The 23,905-nt window shown below is 43.9% G+C and overlaps 1 protein-coding gene across 1 annotated transcript in view; it reads left to right on the top strand.

The window, feature by feature from the left end:
* Window positions 1–590: 590 nt before the first annotated feature.
* The window catches only part of LOC137364077 (probable G-protein coupled receptor 139), a gene marked incomplete at its 5' end in the record, with an annotated part of 156,199 nt that continues 132,884 nt past the window's right edge, over window positions 591–23,905 (top strand). The window contains one exon of the mRNA XM_068027521.1: window positions 591–651. Coding sequence (XP_067883622.1) covers window positions 591–651 — 61 coding nt within the window. The remainder of the gene's footprint in view (window positions 652–23,905) is intronic.

Raw genomic sequence — 23,905 nt, 5'->3', positions numbered from 1 at the left:
AGTTGTTGTTGGGCTTTGCCAGATATGATTTGTCATTACCATATCCCTGCTGCCGTCCCGTGTATTTATTGTCCCGTGTTTTTTTCCAAGCAACGAATGTTTTTGTCCTGGGCTGTGAAGTCTAGAAATTTCCCACCAGCGACGTTAGACTGACTGGTCAGTAATTACACCGTTTGTTCCATCTCTCCTTTTTTAAACCGAGTGTAACATTTACAACCCTCCCATCTCTGGCATCAAGCCCATATCCAAGGAGGATTGGAACATTCTGTCACTACCTCTGCTATTTTCAACATTCCTTCCCTCAGCATCCCCCACACATCCCATTCAGACAGGGTAAATGGTCTACTTTATTGTGGCACAAGAAGAGTTGGGTTGAAAGGGGTTAACTGAACCTGTTTGTTCAGTGATTGTAATTAATGTCAGTCACCATGGACCCTAATTGTGTCGCTGGAGGGTTTCCCTCTTCTATTAATACAGGACTCCTTTCAATGTGTTATCCCATAGTGTCAACAACAGCATCATTCCGGCGCTATCAAGGTTCAGCAGCCCCAGCGAGAGAGAGGATAGACCAGAATCTGAGAACAATAGATTGGAATGTTACAACAATGGGTCAGAATCTGAGAACAATAGATTGGAATGTTACAACAATGGGTCAGAATCTGAGAACAATAGATTGGAATGTTACAACCATGGGAAGCAGGAGTTTCTCCTATTGGTTTGGCCTAGTTACTGCAGATTATTTTTGGCTAACATTAGATGATCGGATCTATTATGCACTGAAGATGATTCAAACGATTTATTATCCCATCCTCGCTATTATTGGTGTCCCTGGTGAGTCTCTGTATCCAACGTTTCGAACTATAAACATATTTTACAAATTTAATGTTCTTGTCATGTCAATCTTGGGAAGTCTGAAGCCATTGTCTTCAGTCACTGCCACAAACTCCATTCCCTATCCACTGTCTGCATTCCCCTCACTGCCCAATGTCTGGGGCTGAAGCAGACTGTTTGCGACCTCTGCATCCAGTTGACACTGAGCTGAGTTCATCTCCATATTCTCTCCATCACCAACCCTGCCTATCACCACCTCTGTAATATGTCCCATCTCCACCTCTGCCTCAGCCCATCTACTGCATAAACCCTCATCTGTGCCTTTGTTAAATCCACACTTGACTATTACAATTCTATCCTGGTCACCTTCCAATTCTATCCTGGTCACCCTCCCAGTTATTAACCTCCATAAACCACAGCCCATCCAGAAATCTGCTGCCTGTGTTCTAACTCACACCAAATCCCGATCACCCATCACCCCTGTGCTCACTGATCTACATTGTCTTCCGGTCTGGCAACACCTTAATTTTAATATTCTCATTCTTGTCTTTGAATCTCTCCATGGCCTCACCACTCCAATTAGCCCTATACCCCTCTCGATTTCACATATTCTTGTAAATCTTATGCCTTTGAAACCTTTTTAAATTCCCTTTTGAAAGTGAATTTCTTTCCCCTCCCTAGCACCTCCGGCTGTGATTTTTACATTAAGGTGCCACTGGTGCCAATGTAACAAAAACCTGGATCTATAAAAACGATGTGAATGGAACAGCCAACCACTTCTAGTGTGGCCAGCACAGTCCCCCATTCTGTGTAGGGGTCTAGCCTGGGTGTACTGTGCATTTGTTGTTAGTCTGAGGAGGGGTTTGGAGTAACGTCAATGTCCCTTTCTAGCAGCTAATATGTACATCTTTGAAACTTGGTCCGTGCGTGTCCACTGATCACGTGTGTTAGTCACTCACAACTAAGCATACATTCAGCAGCACCAGGAATCCCCTCTAGTATTTTTAAAAGGACCAGGCTTCCTGGTCCTGAATATTGAGGGACATTTGACATTCAAGAAGAATAGGAAGCTAGGTAAATGTGGAGGGGTGGCACTGTTAATCAAGGATGGTGTTGGGGCATTAGTTCGAGATGACCTTGGTTCAGGAGATCAAAATGTAGAATCGATTTGGGTGGAGGTGAGGAATACCAGGAGAAAGAATTCCCTAGCAGGAGTGGTCTACAGACCTCCTAACAGTAATCACAATGTAGGACATCGTATACAAGAAGAAATATTGTTTACTTGTGATAGACGTACGGCAATAATCATGGGTGATTTTAATCTACATATAAACTGGAAAAATCAGATTGGGAACAGTAGCCCGGATGAAGAGTTCATAGAATGCTTTCGAGGTAGTTTCTTGGAGCAGCACGTTCTGGAAACAATCAGAGATAAGGTTATATTAGACTTCGTATAATGTAATGTGACAGGATTAATTAATGACCTCAGAGTAAAGGCACCTCTAGGTAGCAGCGACCACATTATGTCTGAATTTTACATCCAGTTTGAAAGAGAGAAGAGTGGATCTAAGATCAGTATTTTAAATTTGAATAAGGGCAACTATTTGGGCATGAAAGATGAGCTCGCTGAAGTGAACTGTGTTACTCGTCTTGGAGATAGATCAATAGAGAAGCAGTGGCAGACATTTAAGGGGATATTTCAGGAAAACTCCTCAATAAGTATATTCCTACTATAAGGTGGAGGACCCACCAGCGGTTTAGTAAGAAATTACGGAAAACATCATACTTAAGGAAAAGGCAGATAATTGTGCAAAGATGAGTGGCAGTTCAGATAATTGGTCAGAATATAAAGAACAGCAGACAATGGCTAACGGGTTAATCAGGAGAAAGACATTCGAGTATGATAGGAAGCGAGCTAGAAATGTAAAAATGGATTGCAAGAGTTTCTCCGTGTATTTAAAAAGGAGAAGAGTAAGTAAAAAGAGCGTTGGTCCTCTGGACAGTGAGAATGTGGAGTTAATAGTAGATAAAAAGGAAACAGCGGATGCGATGAACAAATATTTTGTTTCTGTCTTCACTATAGAGGATACAAGAAACATTCCAGTCGGAGCTGTAAATCAGGAGGTGGAAGGAAGAGAGTAGCTTGGTGAAAATACAATTGCCAGGGAAGCTTTACTGAGCAAACTTATGGAGTTGCGGGCTGAAAAGTCCCCGGGTCCTGATGTGCTTCATCCTAGAGTCTTAAAAGAGGTGGCTAATGAGGTAGTAGTCGTGTTGTTGTTAATTTTTCAAAGTTCACTAATTTTGGAAAGGTTCGATCAGACTGGAAAGTAATAAATATAACCCCTCTATTCAAGACGAGGGGGATGCAGAAAGCAGGTAACTATAGGCCAGTTAGCTTGACATCTGTCGTGGGGAAGATGTTTGAATCGATCATTCAGGAGGCTTTCGCTGGGCACTTAGAAAAACTCAAGGTATTCGCGAATAGATAGCCTTGTTTTGTGAAAGGGAAGTCATCTTTAACCAATTTATTGGAGTTCTTTGAAGGAGTAACATGCGATATGGGTAAAGGGGAGCCCTTTGACATACTGCGCTTGGATTTCCAGAATGCATTAGACAAGATGCCACATAAAAGGTTATTGTGCAAAGTAGGAGCTCATGGTGTAGTGGGTAACATATTAGCTTGGATCGAAGTTTTATTGGCCGGTTGCCGAAAAGAGGGAGTATGCATGAATGGGTCCTTTTCAGATTGGCAGGATGTGACAAGTTGAGTCCATCATGGGTCTGTGCTGGGGCCTCAACATTTTACAATTTATATGAAAGACTTAGATGAGGGAAGCGATGGCATGTTAGCTAAATTTGCAGATGACTCAAAGATAGGTAGGAAAGTATGTTGTGAAGAGTACACAAGGAGGGTGTAGTCCAATATAGGTAGGTTGAGTGAGTGGGGAAAAAATCTGACAGATGGAGTATAATGTGGGAAAATGTGAAGTTGTTCACTTTGGCAGGAGGACTGCAAAATTCCGAGGTGCTGAGGGATCTAGGTTCTGTAGTGCATGAGTCACAAACTGTGAGTAGGTAGGTACAGCAAGTAACAAAGAAGGCTAATGGAATGCTCTCCTTTATTACAAGAGGAATTGAAAATAAAAGTCAGCATGTGATGCTTCAGTTATACAGGGCATTGGTGAGACCACATCTCGAATACTGTCTGTAGTTTTGGTCTCCTTATTTAATGGAGGATGTGAATGCTTTGGAGGCGGTTCAGATGTGGTTTACTAGATTGATACTAGGAATGAGCAGGTTGTGTTCTGAGTAAAGGTTGGACGGACGGTCTTGTTTTCACTGGAATTTAGAATGGTGAGGGGAGATTTGACTGAAGTTTATAAGAACCTGAAAGGCCTTGATATGGTGAATGAGGAAAGGATGTTTCCTCTTGTGGGTGAGTCCAGTACTAGGGGGCACTGTTTCGAAATTAGGGGTCGCCGCTTTAGGACAGAGAGGAGGAAAACATTTTTCTCTAGAGGGTTGTGTGACTTTGGAATTCTCTACCACAGAAGGTGGTGGAGACGGGGTCATTGAATATTTTTAAGGTGGAGATAGATAGATTCTTATCAGGCCAGGGAATGAAAGGTTCTCAAGGTTAGATGGGAGTGTGGAATTCGAAACACAAACCGATCAGCTATGATCTGATTGAATGGCGGTGCAGATTCGAGGGCCGAATGGCCTACGTCTGCTCCTAGTTAATATGCGTGTATTTTTTACTCAGCTGACATGTGAGGTGCTTTTAACTTACTTCTGTTATTGTAAAGTTAGTGGAGGTGCTGTGGATGGTTTTCTGGAGGTTGCGTTGTGAGCTTCTGCAGACATTCATGGAGGATAGAGGATTTGCTAACCGAACTCTGGACGAGTTATGGGGACTGTAGTTACATGACCTACAAATGGAGCAGAGGCTAGAGAGGGGAAACTCTGTAAAGTGGGAGGAGGAGGGGACTCTGCCCTACCCACCCCGGGTTCTCCAAGAGCAAACAGAGCAGTGGTCCTAATATCAAGCCCTGGGGAACACCACTGTATACTCACCTGGAGTCTGACCAACAACCTTTCACCATTTCTCTCTGTTGACTTTTCATTAGCCAATGTTATATCCACAATATAAATGTCCCTTTAATCCATAGGGTTCAGTTTTCCTAACCTGTCTATTGAATGTCATTTGATCAACCACCTTTTGAACGTCCATATATATAACTTCAATCACACCACCCTCATCAACCCTCTCCATTGTTTTATCAAAGAACTCCATCAAGTTTACCTCACCGCCACCTCTCTCCACTCCTCCACTGCTGTTAAATTATCAGACTGCTTATGCAACATCCAGTACTGGATGAGCAGAAATTTCCTCCAATAAAATATTGGGAAGACTGAAACCATTGGGCTGGACTCTGTTGGGCTCCTGATGTAGGTCTCCATGGAGCCACACATCAGGATTGCTGGGCCTGATCTTTCCAGCTGTGCAGAGGCTCGTGGCTCCCTGCCTCCTCCCCCCCAACCGCTCGGCAGCGGTACCCTCCTTTAAATATTTCAATAAACTTAATGTATACATTACAGTCCAATTCCCTTTGATCTTACTGACAGCCCGGGATCTTCCATGCAGCGGCTGACACTCACACACCTTCATAATAAAAGCAAAATACTGCAGATGCTGGAAATCTGAAATAAAAACAAGAAATGCTGGAACCACTCAGCAGGTCTGGCAGCATCTGTGGAAAGAGAGGCAGAGTTAACGTTTCGGGTCAGTGACCCTTCTTCTCACACACCGTCGCTTTCCCGTCCAGAGAAAGCCAACGCCACAGAGGTGGGGAAGGGGGGAAAGTAGGATTTTTAGAGTACTGATGGGGTGGGTGGTGGTGGCTGGTGCTTGTGGCGGGCGTGGTCAACTCTGCATTAATAGTGTAGGGGAAGAAGGGGCAAACTCTACACTTTGGACAGTTGTTGGGTTGCGAGGGTACTCGGCAGTTTAAGTCTTTGGCGGGGCTGGTGGGAAGGCAACTATACAATGTAAGTTTTTGGGGGGAAATGGGCAACATTTTATTTGCAGTGCACTGGCGGGGGTGTGTGTACGGGGTTAAACTTTGCACTTTTTGTGGCAGGTCTGGTTGCCCTATAAAAATGTCACCAGTGTCTGTACAGAGACAGCTGACAGCACTACTGTTGTCGCTGAGGCCGTCCCTGTTACGTGATTGGGGGTGGAGTGGGCGGCCCGTTCACTGTATTAAAATGAGACGTCGCCTGCTACATCACAGTGGCACAGCAGACACAGACTGCACATATGGGCCACCAATGTTTCGCACTCCGCTGGGGAGAATAAAATTCAGCCCCTTGCTTTTGCTTCCCGCTCCAATCTCCCTTCCCTAGCTAGCAATTCCTTCCTTCTTCCTAGTAACTGTCTGAGATTACTATAGTCTGTTCACAACCTTGGTGTCACATTGGACGACAAAATAGGCTTCTAACCTCACACTGGTGCCATCACCACAATCGCCTATTTCCATCTCTGTAACATCACCTGACTAAATCCCTGCCTCAGCTCATCTGCTGAAACTCTCATTCAAGAAAAGAGGCGCTGCTGGATCTGCTACTTGGGAATGAGGTGGGCCAAGTGGATCAAATACCAGTAGGGAAGCACTTAAAGGACAGTGGTCATTACATCATAAGGTTTAGGCTGACTACATAAAAGGACAAAGGGTAAGAATAATTAACTGAGGGAAGGCCAACTTCAGCGGGGTAAGAATGCAGCTGGGGAAAATAAATTGGAGTCAACGATTGGCAGGAAAACAATAGCTGAACAATGGGCTACCTTCAAAGAAGAGATAGTTTGGGCTCAGTCAAGGTATATTCCTTCGAAGAGGAAAGGTAGTGTAAACAAATCCAGAGCTCCCTGAATTACAAAAGAGGTGAGTGACGCAGAGATTAAGATGAAGAAGAAAAAGTGTGCTTATGACAGACGCCAGGTAGACAATCCTACTCAGAACCAGGCAGAGCGGAAGCATAAAAGCAAGTAAGAGAAGTAAAATAGAATATGAGAAGAGTCTGGCGGCTAGCATTAAATGGAGTTCCTAAGTTTTCTATAGATGTATAAACAGGTAGCAAAAGGAGGAGTTGCACCAATTAGGGGCCACACAGAGGATTTGCACATGCATGCAGAGGGCATAGTTGAGGTATTAAATGAATACGTTGCATCTGTCTTTACGAAGTGTAACAAAAGTGATTCTTTTTTGGAAAAAAAAAATATTTCTAAAGGCATTTATGGTTCAGCTGAATAAATGTTAGACCGTTTTTTAATTAAAAATTGAACCACCAAGAGGTCACTGAGAGGGAGCTGGACTGGCAACAGAGTTACTGGTTATCACAAGGCTCGGGTTGGAGATGGATCCGAAACCCTGGTAGCGGGCAGAAAAGTGATAAGTTCTCCTTTGATTAGACAAGCCCCGTCGTCGCAGAGAACACCTGGGATGGACAGAAAAACTGACAAGCTTTCTGGTTGTCGGTCAGTGTGTGTGTTTTACCTTCCGGAAGGAGACAACGTCAAGTCTGAAGAAAAAGTCAAGAAAGCAGAGAAGACCACAACCCAGCTCATTTTCCAGAAGTTCCAGAACAGACCTTGTGAAGTCCACGGAGTTAAGTCATCTTGTTTCCTGTTTGAAGAAAGCCTGCTAAAAATAATTCTCAATGCCGCCTGAAGAGAACTGTTGTCTGGTAGCCTGGATGTGTGTGCTCAGAAGTTAGACTGCATGCTGGTTTGGAACAACATAACTCATCTGCTGCTTCCTTCAAAATGGGCAACTAGTTAACCCAAATGCTTTTTGTTTGTAACAGAGCTCTGATCGAAAAATCTTTTTTTTTAGATCTTGTTTTCGGTTAACCAGTGTATATGTCTGTGTTTGAGTTTTAAGGGACTAAGGTAAAAAAAAGTAACTTTAAAATTTTGTTCTGGTTAAAAGGGACTTTGAACTTTGGTTAAGGTGGGAAGGGGAAGTTAAAAATTAATTGTTGGATTTTTAAAAATTTGATCTGTGATATTGTTTTACTTCATTTCTAGTTGAGACTTTTTTATTCGATCCTGGGATGTAGGCATCACTGGCTAGGCCAGCATTTATTACCCATCTCTCCATAACCCTTGAGAAGGTGGTGGTGAACTGCCTTCTTGAATCGCTGCAGTCCATGGGAGGTAGGTTCACTCACAATTGTGTTAGGAATGGACATCCAGGATTTTGACCAGCGACAGTGACGGAATGGCGATATAGTTCCAAGTCAGAATGGTGTATGACTTGGAGGGGAACTTGCAGGTGGTGATGTTCCCATGCATTTGCTCCCCTTGTCCTAGATGGTAGAGGTCGCGGGTTTGGAAGGTGCTGTCTAAGGTGCCTTGGTGCATTGCTGCAGTGCATCTTGTATACGGTACACACTGCTGCCACTGTGCGTCAGTGGTGAAGGGGGAGCATGTTTGTGGATGGTGTGCCAATCAAATAGGCTGCTTTGTCCTGGATGATGTCGAGCTTCTTGAGTGTTGTTGGAGCTGCAGCCATCCAGGCGAGTGCAGAGTATTCCATCACTCTCTTGACTTGTGCCTTATAGATGGTGGACAGGCTTTGGGGAGTCAGGAGGTGAGTTACTCGCTGCAGGATTCCTGGTCTTACACCTGCTTCATTTATGATAAACTGTTAATTGTTTAGTTATGTAAAGTGTGTTCTATTGTGATGAGAATAGTGTATCTGATGGACTGTTTCAGCAAGTGGGAAAATGAGAAAAAAATGTTGTGACCTGTGGAGAAGCTGGACTGAATTAACAGTGCACACCTCTCGCCTCGGGTCATAACACAAGGAAGAAGGTACAACACAGGCAATGGTGAAAGAGCAGGTAATTAAGAAACAAGAAGGGTTTAAAATTGATAAAGTGGACATATTAGATAGGCTGTCTAGAGGTAAAGTGAATAAAGCACCAGGGCCAATGAGGTGCATCCAAGGATTATGAGGGAAGTGAGGGTGGAAATCGCAGAGGCACTGGCCATAAATTCTCAATCTTCCTTAGACTAGGGGTGATGCCGGAGGACTGGAGAATTGCAACTATTACATCCTTGTTCAAAAATGGGTGTAAAGATAATCCCAAGAACTCCAGGCCAGTCAATTTAACTGCAGTGGTGGGGAAACTTCTAGTAATAATAATTCGGGACAAATTAATAGTCACATGGACAAATTCGGGTTAAGTAAGGAAAACAGCATGGATTCCTGAAGGGCAAATACTATTTAACTAACAGCCTGGAGATTTTGAGAAGGTAACAGAGAGGGTTGATGAGGGCAATGCGATTGATGTGGTGTATTGTATTTACAAAAGGCATTTGATACTGTGCCACATAACAGACTTGTGAGAAAACTTATAGTTCATGAATGAAAAGGGACGGTAACAACATGGATACGGCTTTGGCTGAGTGGCAGGAAAGAAAGAATTGTAGTTTGTGAATGTTTTTTGGGGGCTGGAGGAAAGGCTGGAGGTCCCCAGGGATCAGTGTTGGCACCCTTGATTTTCCTGATATATATTACAAGAGCGACGTCTCAATTCATTCCATCTTCGCTGCCTCCGGAGAATCCTTGGCATCAGGTGGCAGGACCATATCTCCAAAGTGGAAGTCCTCGAGGCGCCCAATATCCCCAGCATATACACCCTACTGAGTCAGCAGCGCTTGAAATGGCTTGGCCATGTGAGCCACATGGAAGATGGTAGGATCCCCAATGACGCATTGTACAGCGAGCTTGTCACTGGTATCAGACCCACCGGCCATCAGTGTCGCTGCTTTAATGACATCTGCAAAAGCGAAATGAAGTCCTGTGACATTGACCACAAGTTGTGGGAGTCAATTGCCAGTGATCTCTAGTGCTAGCAGATAGCCATAATGGCGGGTCTGAAGAATGGCAAGTCGAAGAGACTTAACAGTTGACAGGAAAAAAGACAAAAGTACAAGGAGAGAGCCAACCGTGAAATAGCCTCGACAACCAATTTTATCTGCAGCGCCTGTGGAAGAGCCAATTCACTCTAGAATTGGCATTTATAGCCACTCCAGGTGCGGCTCCACAAACCACTGACCACCTCCAGGCGCTTACACATTTTCTCTCGAGACAAGGAGGCCAAAGAAGATAACTGACCAAGACCATGGTGTTCAGGGCACAAATTCAGAGTTTGCAGATGATACGAAACGTGGAAGCATTGTGAACTGTGAGGAGGATGGTGTTGAATTTCAAAAGTACTTAGACAACTTGGTGGAAAGGGCAGGCAGGTGGTAGATGAATTTCAATGCAGAGAAATATGAAGTGATTCATTTTGTTAGGATGAATATTGAGATAATGTAAAATAAAGGGCACCATTGTAAAGGAGCAGAGAGACCGAGGTGTATATGTGCATAAGTCATTGATGTTGGCAGGACAGGTTGAGAGAGCATTTAATATAGCAAACAGTATCCTGGGCTTTATTAACAGGGACATTCAGTACAAGAGCAAGGAAGTTATGTTGAACTTATATAAAACACTGATTCAGCCTCAGCTGAAGTATTCTGTCCAATTCTGGGCACCACACTTTAGGAAGATTGTGAGGGCATTGGAGAGAGTACAGAAAAGATCCATGAGAATGCTTCCAGGCATGAGGAATTTCAGTTATGAAGATAGACAGGAGAAGTTAGGATCATTTTCCTTGGAGAAGAGAAGGCTGAGAGGTGAGTTGATTTGATAGAGTTGTTCAAAACCATGAGGGGTCTGGACAGAGGAGATAGAGAGAAACTGTTTCCACTCGTGAAAAGAATCGAGAACGAGAGGGCACAGATTGAAATTAATGGGTAAGAGAGGCAGAAGTGACATGAGGCAATATTTTCTCACGCAAGGAATGGCTAAGGACTGGAATGTACTGCCTAAGAATGTGATGGAGACAGGTTCAATTGAAGCATTCAAAATGCAATTAGACTGTTATCTGAAAAGGAAGAATGTGCAGGGTTATGGGGAGAAGGTGGGGAATGGCACGAGGTTAATTGCTCTTTCGGAGAGACGATGTGTACATGATAGACTGAATAGCCTCCTTCTGTGCTGTAACAATTATGTGATTCCCTGATTCATGCCTTTGTTACCTCTGTCCATAACTATTCCAACTCACTCCTGGCTGATCTCCCACATTCTACTCTCTGTAAACTTGAGGTCATCCAAAACTCTGCTGCCCATGTCCTAGCTCACACCAAGTTTTCTTCCTCTATCACTGACCGACATTGGCTCCCAGTCAAGCAATGTCTTGATTTTAAAATTCTCATCCTCTTTTTCAATACCTCCATAGAACAAAGAACAAAGATAAGTACAGCACAGGAACAGGCCCTTCGGCCCTCCAGGCCTGCGCCGATCCAGATCCTCTATCTCAACATGTCACCTATTTTCTAAGGGTCTGTATCTCTTTGCTTCCTGCCCATTCATGTATCTGTCTAGATACATCTTAAAAGACCCTATTGTGCCCGCGTCTACCACCTCCGCTGGCAACGCATTCCAGGCACCCACCACCCTCTGCATAAAGAACTTTCCACGCATATCCCCCCTAAACTTTTCCCCTCTCACTTTGAACTCGTGAACCCTAGTAATTGAATCCCCCACTCTGGGAAAAAGCTTCTTGCTATCCACCCTGTCTCTCCCTCGCATGATTCTGTACACCTCAATCAGGTCCCCCCTCAACCTCCGTCTTTCTAATGAAAATAATCCTAATCTACTCAACCTCTCTTCATAGCCAGCGCCCTCCATACCAGGCAACATCCTGGTGAACCTCCTCTGCACCCTCTCCAAAGCATCTACATCCTTTTGGTAATGTGGCGACCAGAACTGCACGCAGTATTCCAAATGTGGCCGAACCAAAGTCTTATACAACTGTAACATGACCTGCCAACTCTTGTACTCAATACCCCGTCCGATGAAGGAAAGCATGCCATATGCCTTCTTGACCACTTTATTGACCTGCGTTGCCACCTTCAGGGAACAGTGGACCTGAACACCCAAATCTCGCTGTACATCAATTTTCCCCAGGACTTTTCCATTTACTGTATAGTTCACTCTTGAATTGGATCTTCCAAAATGCATCACCTCGCATTAGCCCTGATTGAACTCCATCTGCCATTTCTCTGCCCAACTCTCCAATCTATTTACATTCTGCTGTATTCTCTGACAGTCCCCTTCACTATCTGCTACTCCTCCAATCTTAGTGTCGTCTGCAAACTTGCTAATCAGACCACCTATACTTTCCTCCAAATCATTTATGTATATCACAAACAACAGTGGTCCCAGCACGGATCCCTGTGGAACACCACTGGTCACACGTCTCTATTTTGAGAAACTCCCTTCCACTGCTATTCTCTGTCTCCTGTTGCCCAGCCAGTTCTTTATCCATCTAGCTAGTACACCCTGGACCCCATGCGCCTTCACTTGCTCCATCAGCCTACCATGGGGAACCTTATCAAACGCCTTACTGAAGTCCATGTATACGACATCTACAGCCCTTCCCTCATCAATCAACTTTGTCACTTCCTCAAAGAATTCTATTAAGTTGGTAAGACATGACCTTCCCTGCACAAAACCATGTTGCCTATCACTGATAAGCCCATTTTCTTCCAAATGGAATAGATCCAATCCATCAGTATCTTCTCCAGCAGCTTCCCTACCACTGACGTCAGGCTCACCGGTCTATAATTACCTGGATTATCCCTGCTACCCTTCTTAAACAAGGGGACAACATTAGCAATTCCCCAGTCCTCCGGGACCTCACCCGTGTTTAAGGATGCTGCAAAGATATCTGTTAAGGCCCCAGCTATTTCCTCTTTCGCTTCCCTCAGTAACCTGGGATAGATCCCATCCAGACCTGGGGACTTGTCCACCTTAATGCCTTTTAGAATACCCAACACTTCCTCCCTCCTTATGCCGACTTGACCTAGAGTAATCAAACATCTGTCCCTAACCTGAACATCCGTCATGTCCCTCTCCTCGGTGAATACCGATGCAAAGTACTCGTTTAGAATCTCACCCATTTTCTCTGACTCCACGCATAACATTCCTCCTTTGTCCTTGAGTTCTCTAGTTACCCTCTTGCTCCTTATATATGCTCCCTATCTCTGTAATATCCTCCAGCTCCACAAAACGCCAAGATATCTGTGCATCTCTAATTCTGACCTCTTGTGCATCCCTGATTTTCATCACTCCACCACTATTATCTGCACCTTTAGCTAATGAGGCTCCAAGTTCGAGAATACCCTCCCTTCACCTCTCCGCTTCTCCACCTCGCTTTCATCCTTTAACACGCCCGTTAAAACCTACTTCTTTGACCAAGCTTTAAACTAGTATCTCATTTTCGGGAAGCACCTTGGGACATTTCATTATGTTAAAGGCGCTATATAAATATAAAATGTTGTTGAAGTTTGCCAAACATGATTTGTTATTACCAGACCCCTACTGCTTCTTGTTTGTTATCGTATGTTTTTCAAAGAAACGAATATATTTCTCCTGGGTTGTGACCCCATGAAATTTCCCCAGTAGTGATGCGTGTCTGACTGCTCAGTAATTACAGGGTTTACTCTATCTCTCCTTTTCTAAACAGGGTGTAACAATTACAGTGCTCCAGTCCTCTGTCATCGCTCCCATATCCAAGGAGGATTGAGAGATTCTGGCCAGTGCCTCTACTATTTTCACCATTCCTTCCCTCAGTAACCCTCACGCATCCTGTCCAGAGTAAATTTTCTGCTTTATTGTGGTATGCAAGGTGTCGGAATGAAAGAGGTTAACGGAATCTATTTGCTCAGTGACTGTAATTAATGTCACTCTCTATGGAACCTAATTATTTCACTGGAGGTGCTCCATCTTCTAATAGTAAGGGACTGTTTTCAATGTGTTTTCACATAGTGTGAGTGGGAGCATCATCCCTGACACTAATAGGGACCAGCGTCTCCAGAGAGAGGGGGAGGATAGATCAGAATCCGAGGACAATAGATTGGAATCTGACAATAATGGGTCAGAATCTGAGAACAATAGATTGTAATGTTACAAAAATGGGCAGGGGGTTATCCTGGGATCTTGACACTCTTTCTGCATATTATGATCGGCTACCATTAGCATCTAGCATCAATTACGCAGTGAACATTATTCAATACATTTACTATCTCATCCTCGCTATCGTTGGTGTTCCTGGTAAGTCTCTATATCCAGCTCTTCATTCTATAAACCATGTTAAACTGCATTACTGTACTTCTCATTTACTCTGCCCTTGCTGATTTTGGTATCCCTCCAGCTATTATCTTTATATAACCATTGCTATCCACATTATGGTTTGTGTAATTTAATCTCTCATCTTTGCTTCTGTTGTTGCCCCGGTAAGAGTCTAGTTCCAGCCATGAGATATGTAAACCTTGCTTCACTGAAATACTGATTTGGAATTTATTTATTTTTTTGAAGACTGAAGCTAGTGTCATTCGTCTCCATAAGAAACTTCATACCCTATTTGTGAACCACTTACCTTTCACTGGCCAGTGTCTGAGACTGAACAAGACAGTCTACAACCTCTGTAGTAATTTAAACCTGAGCTGATTTCACCTCCATATTCTCTCCATCAACAAACATGCCCACTACCACCTCTGCAATACCTGCCGTCTCCACCTCGGCCTCAGCCCATCTGCTGCATAAACTCTCATCTGTGCCTTTGTTAAATCTACACGTGACTATTCCAGTTCTATCATGGTCACCTTCCAGGTTATAAACCTCCATCAACCACATCCCAGCCTGCGGCGCTTTCTCAGTGAACATCAACGTCAGCTCGAGGAACAACACCTCATTGTCCGATTAGGCATTCTGCAGACTTCCAGACTGCACATTGAGTTCAATAATTTCAGATCAAGACTGGCTCTTTTAATTATTTTGCTTTATCATTTTTTTTGCCATGTCCTGGCCTTAAACTGGATTTTTTATGTTGCTGCTTTTGGCTTGGGCTGTTCATTATTTTGTCATTTAACACCTTCGCTGCACTAACACTTTGTCTTTCACCACACCACAAGCACACTCTCTTTGCCTTTGCCCCATGACCTCCTTGTCAGTTAATCTCTATGACCCTCTGTCCTTTCAACACCTCTTTTTTCTCTTTTGCCCCACCCTTGCTTTATTTCCTTAAAACCTGACCTTTCTAACCTTTGCCAATTCTGATGAAAGGTCACAGGCCTGAAGCGTTAACTCTGCTTCACTCTCCACAGATGCTTCCAGACCTGCTGAGTCTTTCCAGCACTTTTTGTTTTCATTTAAGACTTGTAGTGGAGTTCCCCAGGGATCAATGTTGGGATCGTTTCTCTTCCTGACAAATATTAATGACATGGACCTTGGTGCACAGGGCACAATTTCAAAGTTTGCAGATGATGCAAAACTTGGAAGCATTGTGAACTGTGAGGAGGATAGTGTAGAAATTCAAACGGACATAGACAAGTTGGTGGAATGGACAGACAGGTGGCAGATGAAATTCAATGTGGAGAAATGTGATGTGATTCATTTCGATAGGAAGAACATGGAGAGGCAATATAGAATAAATTGTACAACTCTAAAGGGTGTGCAGGAGCAGAGGACCTGGGTGTATATGTGCATAGGTCATTGAAGTTGGCAGGAGAGGTTGGGAGCAGTTAATAAACCAGACAGTATCCTGTGCTTTATTCACAGCAGCACGGAATGCAAAAGCAAAGAGGTTATTTTGAACTTGTATGAGACACTAGTTTGGCCTCAGTGGCAGTATTACGTCTAGTTCTGGGCACCACACTTTAGGTAACGTGAAGACATTGGGGAGTGTACATAAACATTCACAAGAATGGTTCCAGAGATGAAGAATATCAGTTATGAAGAGAGACTGGAGAACTGGGAACATTTTCCTTAGAGAAGAGAAGGCTGAGAGGAGATTTGAAAAAAGGTATTCACAATTATGAGGTGTCTGGACAGAGTGGATAGGGAAAAACTCTCCCCACTCCTGAAAGGTTCTAAAACGAGAGGGCAAAGAATTAAAGTAATTGGTAAAAGAAGCAGAAGTAAAATGAAGAAAACTTTTCCACACAGCGAGTGCTTAAGGTCTGGAATGCACTGCCTGAGAGTGTGGTGGAGGCAGATTCAATCGAGGTAAACAGGAGGAAGTTGGATAGCTGTCTGAAAAGGAAGTTTGTACAGAGTTACAGGGAGAAGGCAGGGGAGTGACACTAGATGAATTGCTCTTTTGGACAGCCAGTGCAGACACGATAGACTGAATGGCCGCCTGTAACAATTCTGTAATTCTGTGACAGTTGACCACAAAATGAGCTTCCACCGTTATATTCGTGCCATCACTATCACCACCTATTTCCACTTCAATAACATCGCCTGATTTCACCCCTGTCTTAACTCATCCGCTGCTGAAGCTCTCAGTCATGCTTTCATCACCTGTAGCCTAGACTATTCGAACTGATTCTCCCACATTCTACTGTCTGTAACCTTGAGGTCATCTAAAACTCTGCTGCCTGTGCCTTAACTCACAGCAAGTCTAATTCCCCGATCACTGACCTGCATCAGCTCACAGTCAAGCAATGTCTTGATTTTAAAATTCTCATTCTTGTTTTCCAATCCCTCCATTGCCTCACCCCTCACTAACTCTGGAATCCCCTCCAGCCCCACAAACCTCTGAGATATCTCTGCTCCTCTAATTCTGGCCTCTTGTGCATCCCTGATTTTAATTACTCCACCATTGTGGCCACACCTTCAGTTGCCTCGGCCCAAAGCTCTGGAATACGCTCCCTTCACAGCTCCATCTCTCCACCTCGCTTTTATCCTTGAAGACACTCCTTTAAAACTTGCCTCTTTGACCAAACATTTGGTCACCTAACCTTGGTGATTCAGTGTTATACTTTGTTTCATCATGCTGCTGTGAAGTACCTTGGGAGAAGTTCTTGCTGAACTTTGCCAGACATGAATTGTCATTAGCATATCCATGTGGCTTGAAATTTATTATGCTATGCTTTTCCAAGCAAATAATATTTCTGTCCTGGGTTGTGAAATTTCACCACCACTGACGTCAGATTGACTGGACAGTACAGGGTTTACCACATCCCTCCTTTTTGTAAACTAAGTGTATAATTTGCAGCCCTCCAGTGCTCTGTCATCACTCCTATATCCAAAGAGAATTGGCAGATTCTGTGCAGTGCTTCTTCCATTTGCACCATTCGTTCTCTCAACAACCCTCAGAATTCCCATCCAGACCGGGTAAATGTTCTAGTTTATTGTGATACAAAAAGTGTTGGATTGAAAGGGGTTCACTGAACCTGTTTGTTCAGTGACTGCAATTAATGTCAGTCTCCATGGACCCTAATTGTGTCACTGGAAGATTTCCCTCTTCTATTAATAAGGGACTCCTTTCAATGTGTTATCACATAGTGTCAGTGGGAGTATCACATCACTCCCGGCACTAACAGGGATCAGCGGCTCTGGAGAGAGGGAGAGGAAAGATCAGAATCAGAGTACAATAGATTGGAATGTTACAACAATGAGCAGGAGTTTCATCTGGGAGTTTAACTTTCTTTCTGCAGATTATGATCAGTTCTCATTAAACAGTCGGATCTATTACTCACTGAGGAATATTCAATACATTTACTACCCCCTCCTGGCTATTATTGGTGTCCCTAGCAAGTCTCTGTATCTAGCTATTAATTCTATAAACCATGTTTAACTGCATTCCCATTCTTGTCATTTCCTCTGCCCTCCTTGCTGCTGTTGTTATTCCTGGCAAATTTCAGTCTCCAGATATCAGCTCTATAAACCATTGCTATGTGCATTAGAGTGCTTGTAATTTACTCTCCCATCTTTGCTGTCTCTGGTAAGTCTCTATTTCCCGCTATGAGATCTGTAAAATTTGTTTCTCTGAAATAATGTTCTTGCTATTTAAATTTGGGAAGAGTGCAGTTGTCATTGGTCTCCATAAGAAATTCCATCCACTATCCATGAACCACGATCTCCTCATTGCCAAATATCTGAGGCTGAACCAGAAAGTTTGCAACCTCTGTGTTCTATTTAAATCTGAGCTGAGTTCATCTCCATATTCTCACCAACCCTGCCTACTATCACCTCTGTACTAACACACATCTCCACCTCTGCCTCAGCCCATCTGCTGCATAAACATTCATCTGTGCCTTTGTTAAATACACACTTGACTATTCCAAGTCTATCCTGGTCACCCTCCCATTTATAAACCTCCATAAACCACAGCCCATCCAGAACTCTGCTGCCTGTATTCTAACTCACACCAATCCCGATCACCCATCACCCTTGTGCTCACTGATTTACATTGCCTCCCAGTCTGGCAGCACGTTAATTTTAATATTCTCATTCATGTGTTTGAATCCCTCCATGGCCTCACCCCTCCAGTTAGCCCCATTCCCCTGACCGTTCCTATATTCCTTTTGGCCTTCTAGTACTTTCTTCAGTTAGCTTTAAATATAAACTTCACCCCCTCTTTATTCTACCACTGACCATGATTTTCAGCGCCACAGGGCCCAACGTCATGGACGCTACGATCCATAAAACGGTACAAGCTGAGCTGCCGGTCACTTCCAGTGCTCCATGCTGAACAGGGATTTAGTGCTGGATAGGGATTTAGCCCGGGTTTATCAAGCATGTGCTGGTCGTGTGAGGAAGGGTCTGAATATGGTGCCAATCAGCCATTGCAGCAGCTTTGATGTTTGTCTTTGAAACTTGGCCTGTGCATGTCCACTGACCACTTGTGTTAGTCATTCTCAGCTGAACATACATTCAGCAGCACGAGGAGCCCCTCTAGTGTTATTTAAAAGGACCAGACATACAACTTACAGGTGAGGGGCGTTTGACTTACTTTTGCTATTGTAAAGTTAGTGGAGGTGCTGTGGATGGTTTTCTGGAGGTTGTGTTGTGAGCTGCTGCAGACATTCAGGGAGGACAGAGGATTTGGTAACCCAACTGTGGACAAGGTATGGGGACTGTAGTTGCAGTATCTCTGGGTCTGTAACATGACCAACAAATGGAGCAGAGGATGTTGAGAGGGGGCGCTCTCTAAAGAGGGAGGAGGAAGTGGCTTTACTCTACCCACCCTGGGTTTTCCAAGAGCACTTCCCCTACCTTACCTGCCCCAGGAGCAGTGTGTGAGGTGACTCTGATTCAAAAAGGAGTTAGCCACAGAGCTGTGTCACCTCCTGCAACACATGGAGCCTCACACCAGAGTGAGGACGGAGCTGTCAGTGGACGTTAAGATCGCAGTTTCATTGAAACTCTATGTATTTGGATATTTCCAGGCAGGAGCAGGAGACATATCCAGTATAGAGTAGTAGAGATTGATGGATTCATAGCGTCATTTACGACACATAAGGGGGCCATTCGGTCCATCCTTTCCGGTTCTATGTGGAACAATCCAGTCAGTCTCAATCCCCTGCTCAATCCCCGTAGCCCTGTAAGTGCATTTCCTTCAGGTTCCACCCAGTTTCCTTTTGAAGTCAATGATTGTCTCGGCTTCCACCACTCTCATGGGCAGTGAGTTCCAGATCGTTACCATCCACTGTGTTAAAAAGTTCTTCCTCATATTCCACCTGCATCTCTTACCCAAAATGTTCCATCTGTGACCCCTAGTCCGTGTTTCATCACGGGAACAGCTTTTCCTTCAATATCTTATCTAAGCTTATAATAATCGTGTACACCTCTATCAAATCTATCTCAATCCCCATTGCTCCAGGGACAACAAATCCAGCTTCTCCAAACTGACCTTGTAACTAAACCCCCTATCCCTGAAACCATTCTGGTAAATCTCCACTGCACTCTCTCAAGGACCTTTACATCCTTCCTAAAGTGTGGTGATTAGAACTGGACAGAGCTCTCTAGTTGGAGTCTAACCAAAGCATTACAAAGTTTCAGCGTAGCATCTATAACAGCATACCTGGCACAAAAGAAAAAAAAAGGGAAAGGTAGCCAAATTATGGCTTGCAAGGGAAATTAGAGATAACATTAGATCCAAGGAAGAGGCACACAAATTCTCCAGGGAAAAAAAATACAACAGACCTGAGGATTGGGAGCAGTTTTGAATTCAGCAAAGGAGGACATAGGGATTGATTAAGAAGCAGCAAATAGAGTAAGAGAGTAAGCTCGTGGGGGCATAAAAACTGACTGTAAAATTTTCTATAGGTATGTGAAGAGAAAACAATTGGTGAAGACAAATGTAGGTCCCTTACACTCAGAAACAGGGGAATTTATTATGCAGAACAAAGAAATGGCTGACCATCTAAGTGCATACTTTGATTCTGTCTTCACAAAGGAGGACACAAATATCATACCAGCAATGTTGGGGAACACAGGGTTTAGTGAGAGATAGGAAGTTAAATACATCAGTATTAGTAGAGAAATGGTGTTGGGCCTGATAATCTTAATCCAAGAATAATTCAGGAAGTGACCCTAGAAATAGTGGATGCACTGCTGGACATCTTCCTAGATTCCATGGACTCTGGAACAGTTCCTACAGATTGGACGGTAGCTCATGTAACCCCACTCTTTAAAAAGGGATATATAGAGAAAACAGGGAATTATAGACCAATGAGCCTGACGTCGAAAGTGGGGAAAATCCTGGAGCCATTATCAGAGATTTTATAGCAGAGCACTTGGAGAACAGTGGTAGAATTGGACAAAGTCATCATGAATTTACGAAAATGAAATCATGCTTGTCAAATCTACTGGAATTCTTCGATGATGTAACTAGTAGAGTTGATGAGGGGGAGCCAGTGGATATGGTTTATTTGGACATTCAGAAGGCTTTTGACAAAGTACCATATAAGAGATTAGCGTGTAAAATTAAAGCACATGGGATTGGGGGTAGTTTATTGTGATGGATAGAAAATTGGTTGCCAGACAGGAAACAAAGAGTATGGACAAACGGGCCTTTTTCTGAATGGCAGAACGTGAACAGTGGGTACCACAGGGATCGGTGTTCGGACCCCAGCTACGCACAATATATATTAATGATTTAGATGAGGGAACTAAATGTAATATCTCGAAATTTTCAGATGACATAAAATTGGGTGGGAGGGTGAGTTGTCAGGAGGATGCATAGAGGCTTCAGTGTGATTTGGGCAAGTTGAGTGAGTGGGCAAATGCATGGAAGATGCAGTATAATTGTGGGCAAATGTGAGGTTATCCACTTTGGTAGCAAAATCAGGAAGGCAGATTATTATCAGAACTGGTATAAACTGAGAGAAGGGAATTATTGATGTTCTCGTACACGAGTTGCTGAAGGTAAGCATGTGGGTGTAACAGGCGGTAAAAAGGCAAATGGTACGCTGGCCTTTATAACGAGAGGATTCGTGTACAGGAGCAGGGATGTCTTGCTGCAATTATACAGAGCCTTGGTGAGGTCACATCTGGAATATTGTGTTCAGTTCTGGTCTCCATATATGAGGAAGAAGGTTCTTGCAATAGAAGGAGTGCAGCGAAGGTTTACCAGACTCATTCCTGGAATGGCGGGACTGATGTATGAGGAGAAATTGAGTCGGTTAGGATTATATTCGCTGGAGTTCAGAAGAGTGAGGGAGGGATCTCATAGAAACCTGCAGAATTTTAATCAGTCTGGACAGACTAGATGCAGGAAGGATGTTCCCGATGTTGGGGTGTCCAGAACCAGGGGTAACAGTCTAAGGATAAGGGGTAAACCTTTCAGGACTGAGATGAGGAGAAATTTCTTCACCCAGAGAGTGGTGAGCCTGTGGAATTCGCTACCACAGGGAGCAGTCGAGGCCAAAACATTGTATGTTTTTAAGAAGGAGTTAGATATAGCTCTTGGTTCTAAAGGGATCAAAGGATATGGGGGGAAAAGATTACTGAGTTGGATGATCAGCGATGATCATAACGAATGCTGCAGCAGGCTCGAAGGACCGAATGGCCTACTTCTGCTCCTATTTTCTATGTTTCTATGTTTCCCTGCTTTTGTATCCTTGCCTCCAAGATCTGATATGTTTTGCTAAACACTCTCCTAATATGTCCTGCCACCTGCAATGATAAATGCATATGGAGCCCCAGGTCCCTCTGCTCCTGCACAATGTTCAGAACTGTGTCATTAAGTCTATATTGCCTTCCTATTCCTTCTGGCATAAGGCATCACCTCACACTCCTCTGTACTAAATTCCACCTGCCATTTCTCTGTTAATTCTGCTGGATTGTCGATATCCTGTTGCAGGCAGTTTGTCTCATCCTCAGTGTTTGCCACGCGTCCAAGTTCGGTGTCATTGGCAAGCCTTGAAATTCTGCTCTGTATTCCAAGATCCAAGTCATTTATATATAGCAAAAAAAAGTGGTCCTAGCACTGACCCTTGGGGAACATCACTGCCTACCATCCTCCAGTCTGAAAAACTACCATTTAACACTACTCACCCTTTTCTTTCCATCAATCAATATTTGATCCAATTGGATGCTAATCCATGTCATTCAATTTTGTTATCCAACATTTTAGAACATAGAACATAGAACAGTACAGCACAGTACAGGCCCTTCGGCCCACGATGTAGTGCCGAACCTTTAACCTACTCTAAGATCAAACTACCTACACACCCTTCATTCTACTATCATCCATGTACCTATCCAAGAGTCACTTAAATGTCCCTAATGTATCTGCTTCTACTACCGCCGCTGGCAGTGCGTTCCACGCACCCACCACTCTCTGTGTAAAGAACCTACCTCTGACATCTCCCCGAAACCTTCCTCCAATCATCTTAAAATTATGCCCCCTGGTGATAGCCCTTTCTGCCCTGGGAAAATGTCTCTGGCTTTCCAATCTATCTATGCCTCTCATCATCTTGTACCCTCTGCCAAGTTACCTCTCATCCTTCTTCGTTCCCATGAGAAAAGACCTCGCTCCCTCAATCTTTCTTCGTAGGACATGCCCTCCAGTCCAGCCAGCATCCTGGTAAATCTCCTCTGCACCCTCTCGAAAGCTTCCACATCCTTTTGTGTGGTACTTCATCAAACGCTTTATTAATATCCATGTAGACCATCCACCACATTCTTTTCATCAACCTGCTCTGTTACTTCATCAAAATAAATTGAATTAGTTCATGAAAGCATGATCTGCTTTTTAAAAATCCGTGTGGACAACCCTTAATTAACTCAAACATCTCCAAGTGTGTGTTGATTTTTTTCCCGCTGATTTAGTTTCTAAAACCTTCCTCACCACTGATGTTAAACTAACTGACCAGTAGTTACGAGGCCTGTGTGTTGTCCATTCCCATTGATAATTCTGGGAGGTGAGGGTGACCATCTATGTCATAGTTTTTTCGCTCAGCAAGGAGAAGCAGAATGATAGATCCCGTGGCTTTGTCAGGATAGCGGGAATCCTGATGGTGTTGGTGTCTCTGCGGGGGCCCCATGTCAATGGGGAGAGGTACAGGAACTGAAAGAACTCTCACTCCATTAATGTACAGTTGGTGTGTGAGCATGCCCAGTACATCATGTTGGTGAATGTTCACTACCCTGTCAGCAGCCACCATACCTTCATTCTGAAGCAGTCAGCCATTCTCAACACTTAGGGCTTCCATATAGAACCAGAATGTGGCTCCTCGGAGGCAAAGAAAAAAACCGTCTAGACACAGCTCATGTTTCTACATCCCCAAACTACCTACCACCGCCAGACAACCTCCCACAATTAACATGTGTATAATGTGAGCAATGGAGTCACCAGGAACATGGTGGGACAGACCATCGGTGTGATGAAGCAATGCTTCCAATGTCTGAACCGCTCGGGGTGAGCCCTCCAGTACACACTGGAGCAGGTGTCCAAGTTCATGGTGTTCTGCTGTACCCTTCATATCATCACCATCATGAGGACACAGGCATTGGCACCAGGAATCCGGAGGCTACCTCAGGAGGAGGAGGAGGACGCAGGGAGGATATTTCCTGGACGCCTTCGAACTAGACAGGCTGTCGGAGAATCCCTGCTAAGATTTTGTTTCCCATAGGACAACTTCCCTTTCCCACCATGG

The sequence above is a fragment of the Heterodontus francisci genome, unplaced genomic scaffold, assembly GCF_036365525.1.
Source record: "Heterodontus francisci isolate sHetFra1 unplaced genomic scaffold, sHetFra1.hap1 HAP1_SCAFFOLD_151, whole genome shotgun sequence".
NCBI classification, from domain to species: domain Eukaryota; kingdom Metazoa; phylum Chordata; class Chondrichthyes; order Heterodontiformes; family Heterodontidae; genus Heterodontus; species Heterodontus francisci.
This window is presented reverse-complemented; position numbering and strand designations above follow the sequence as displayed.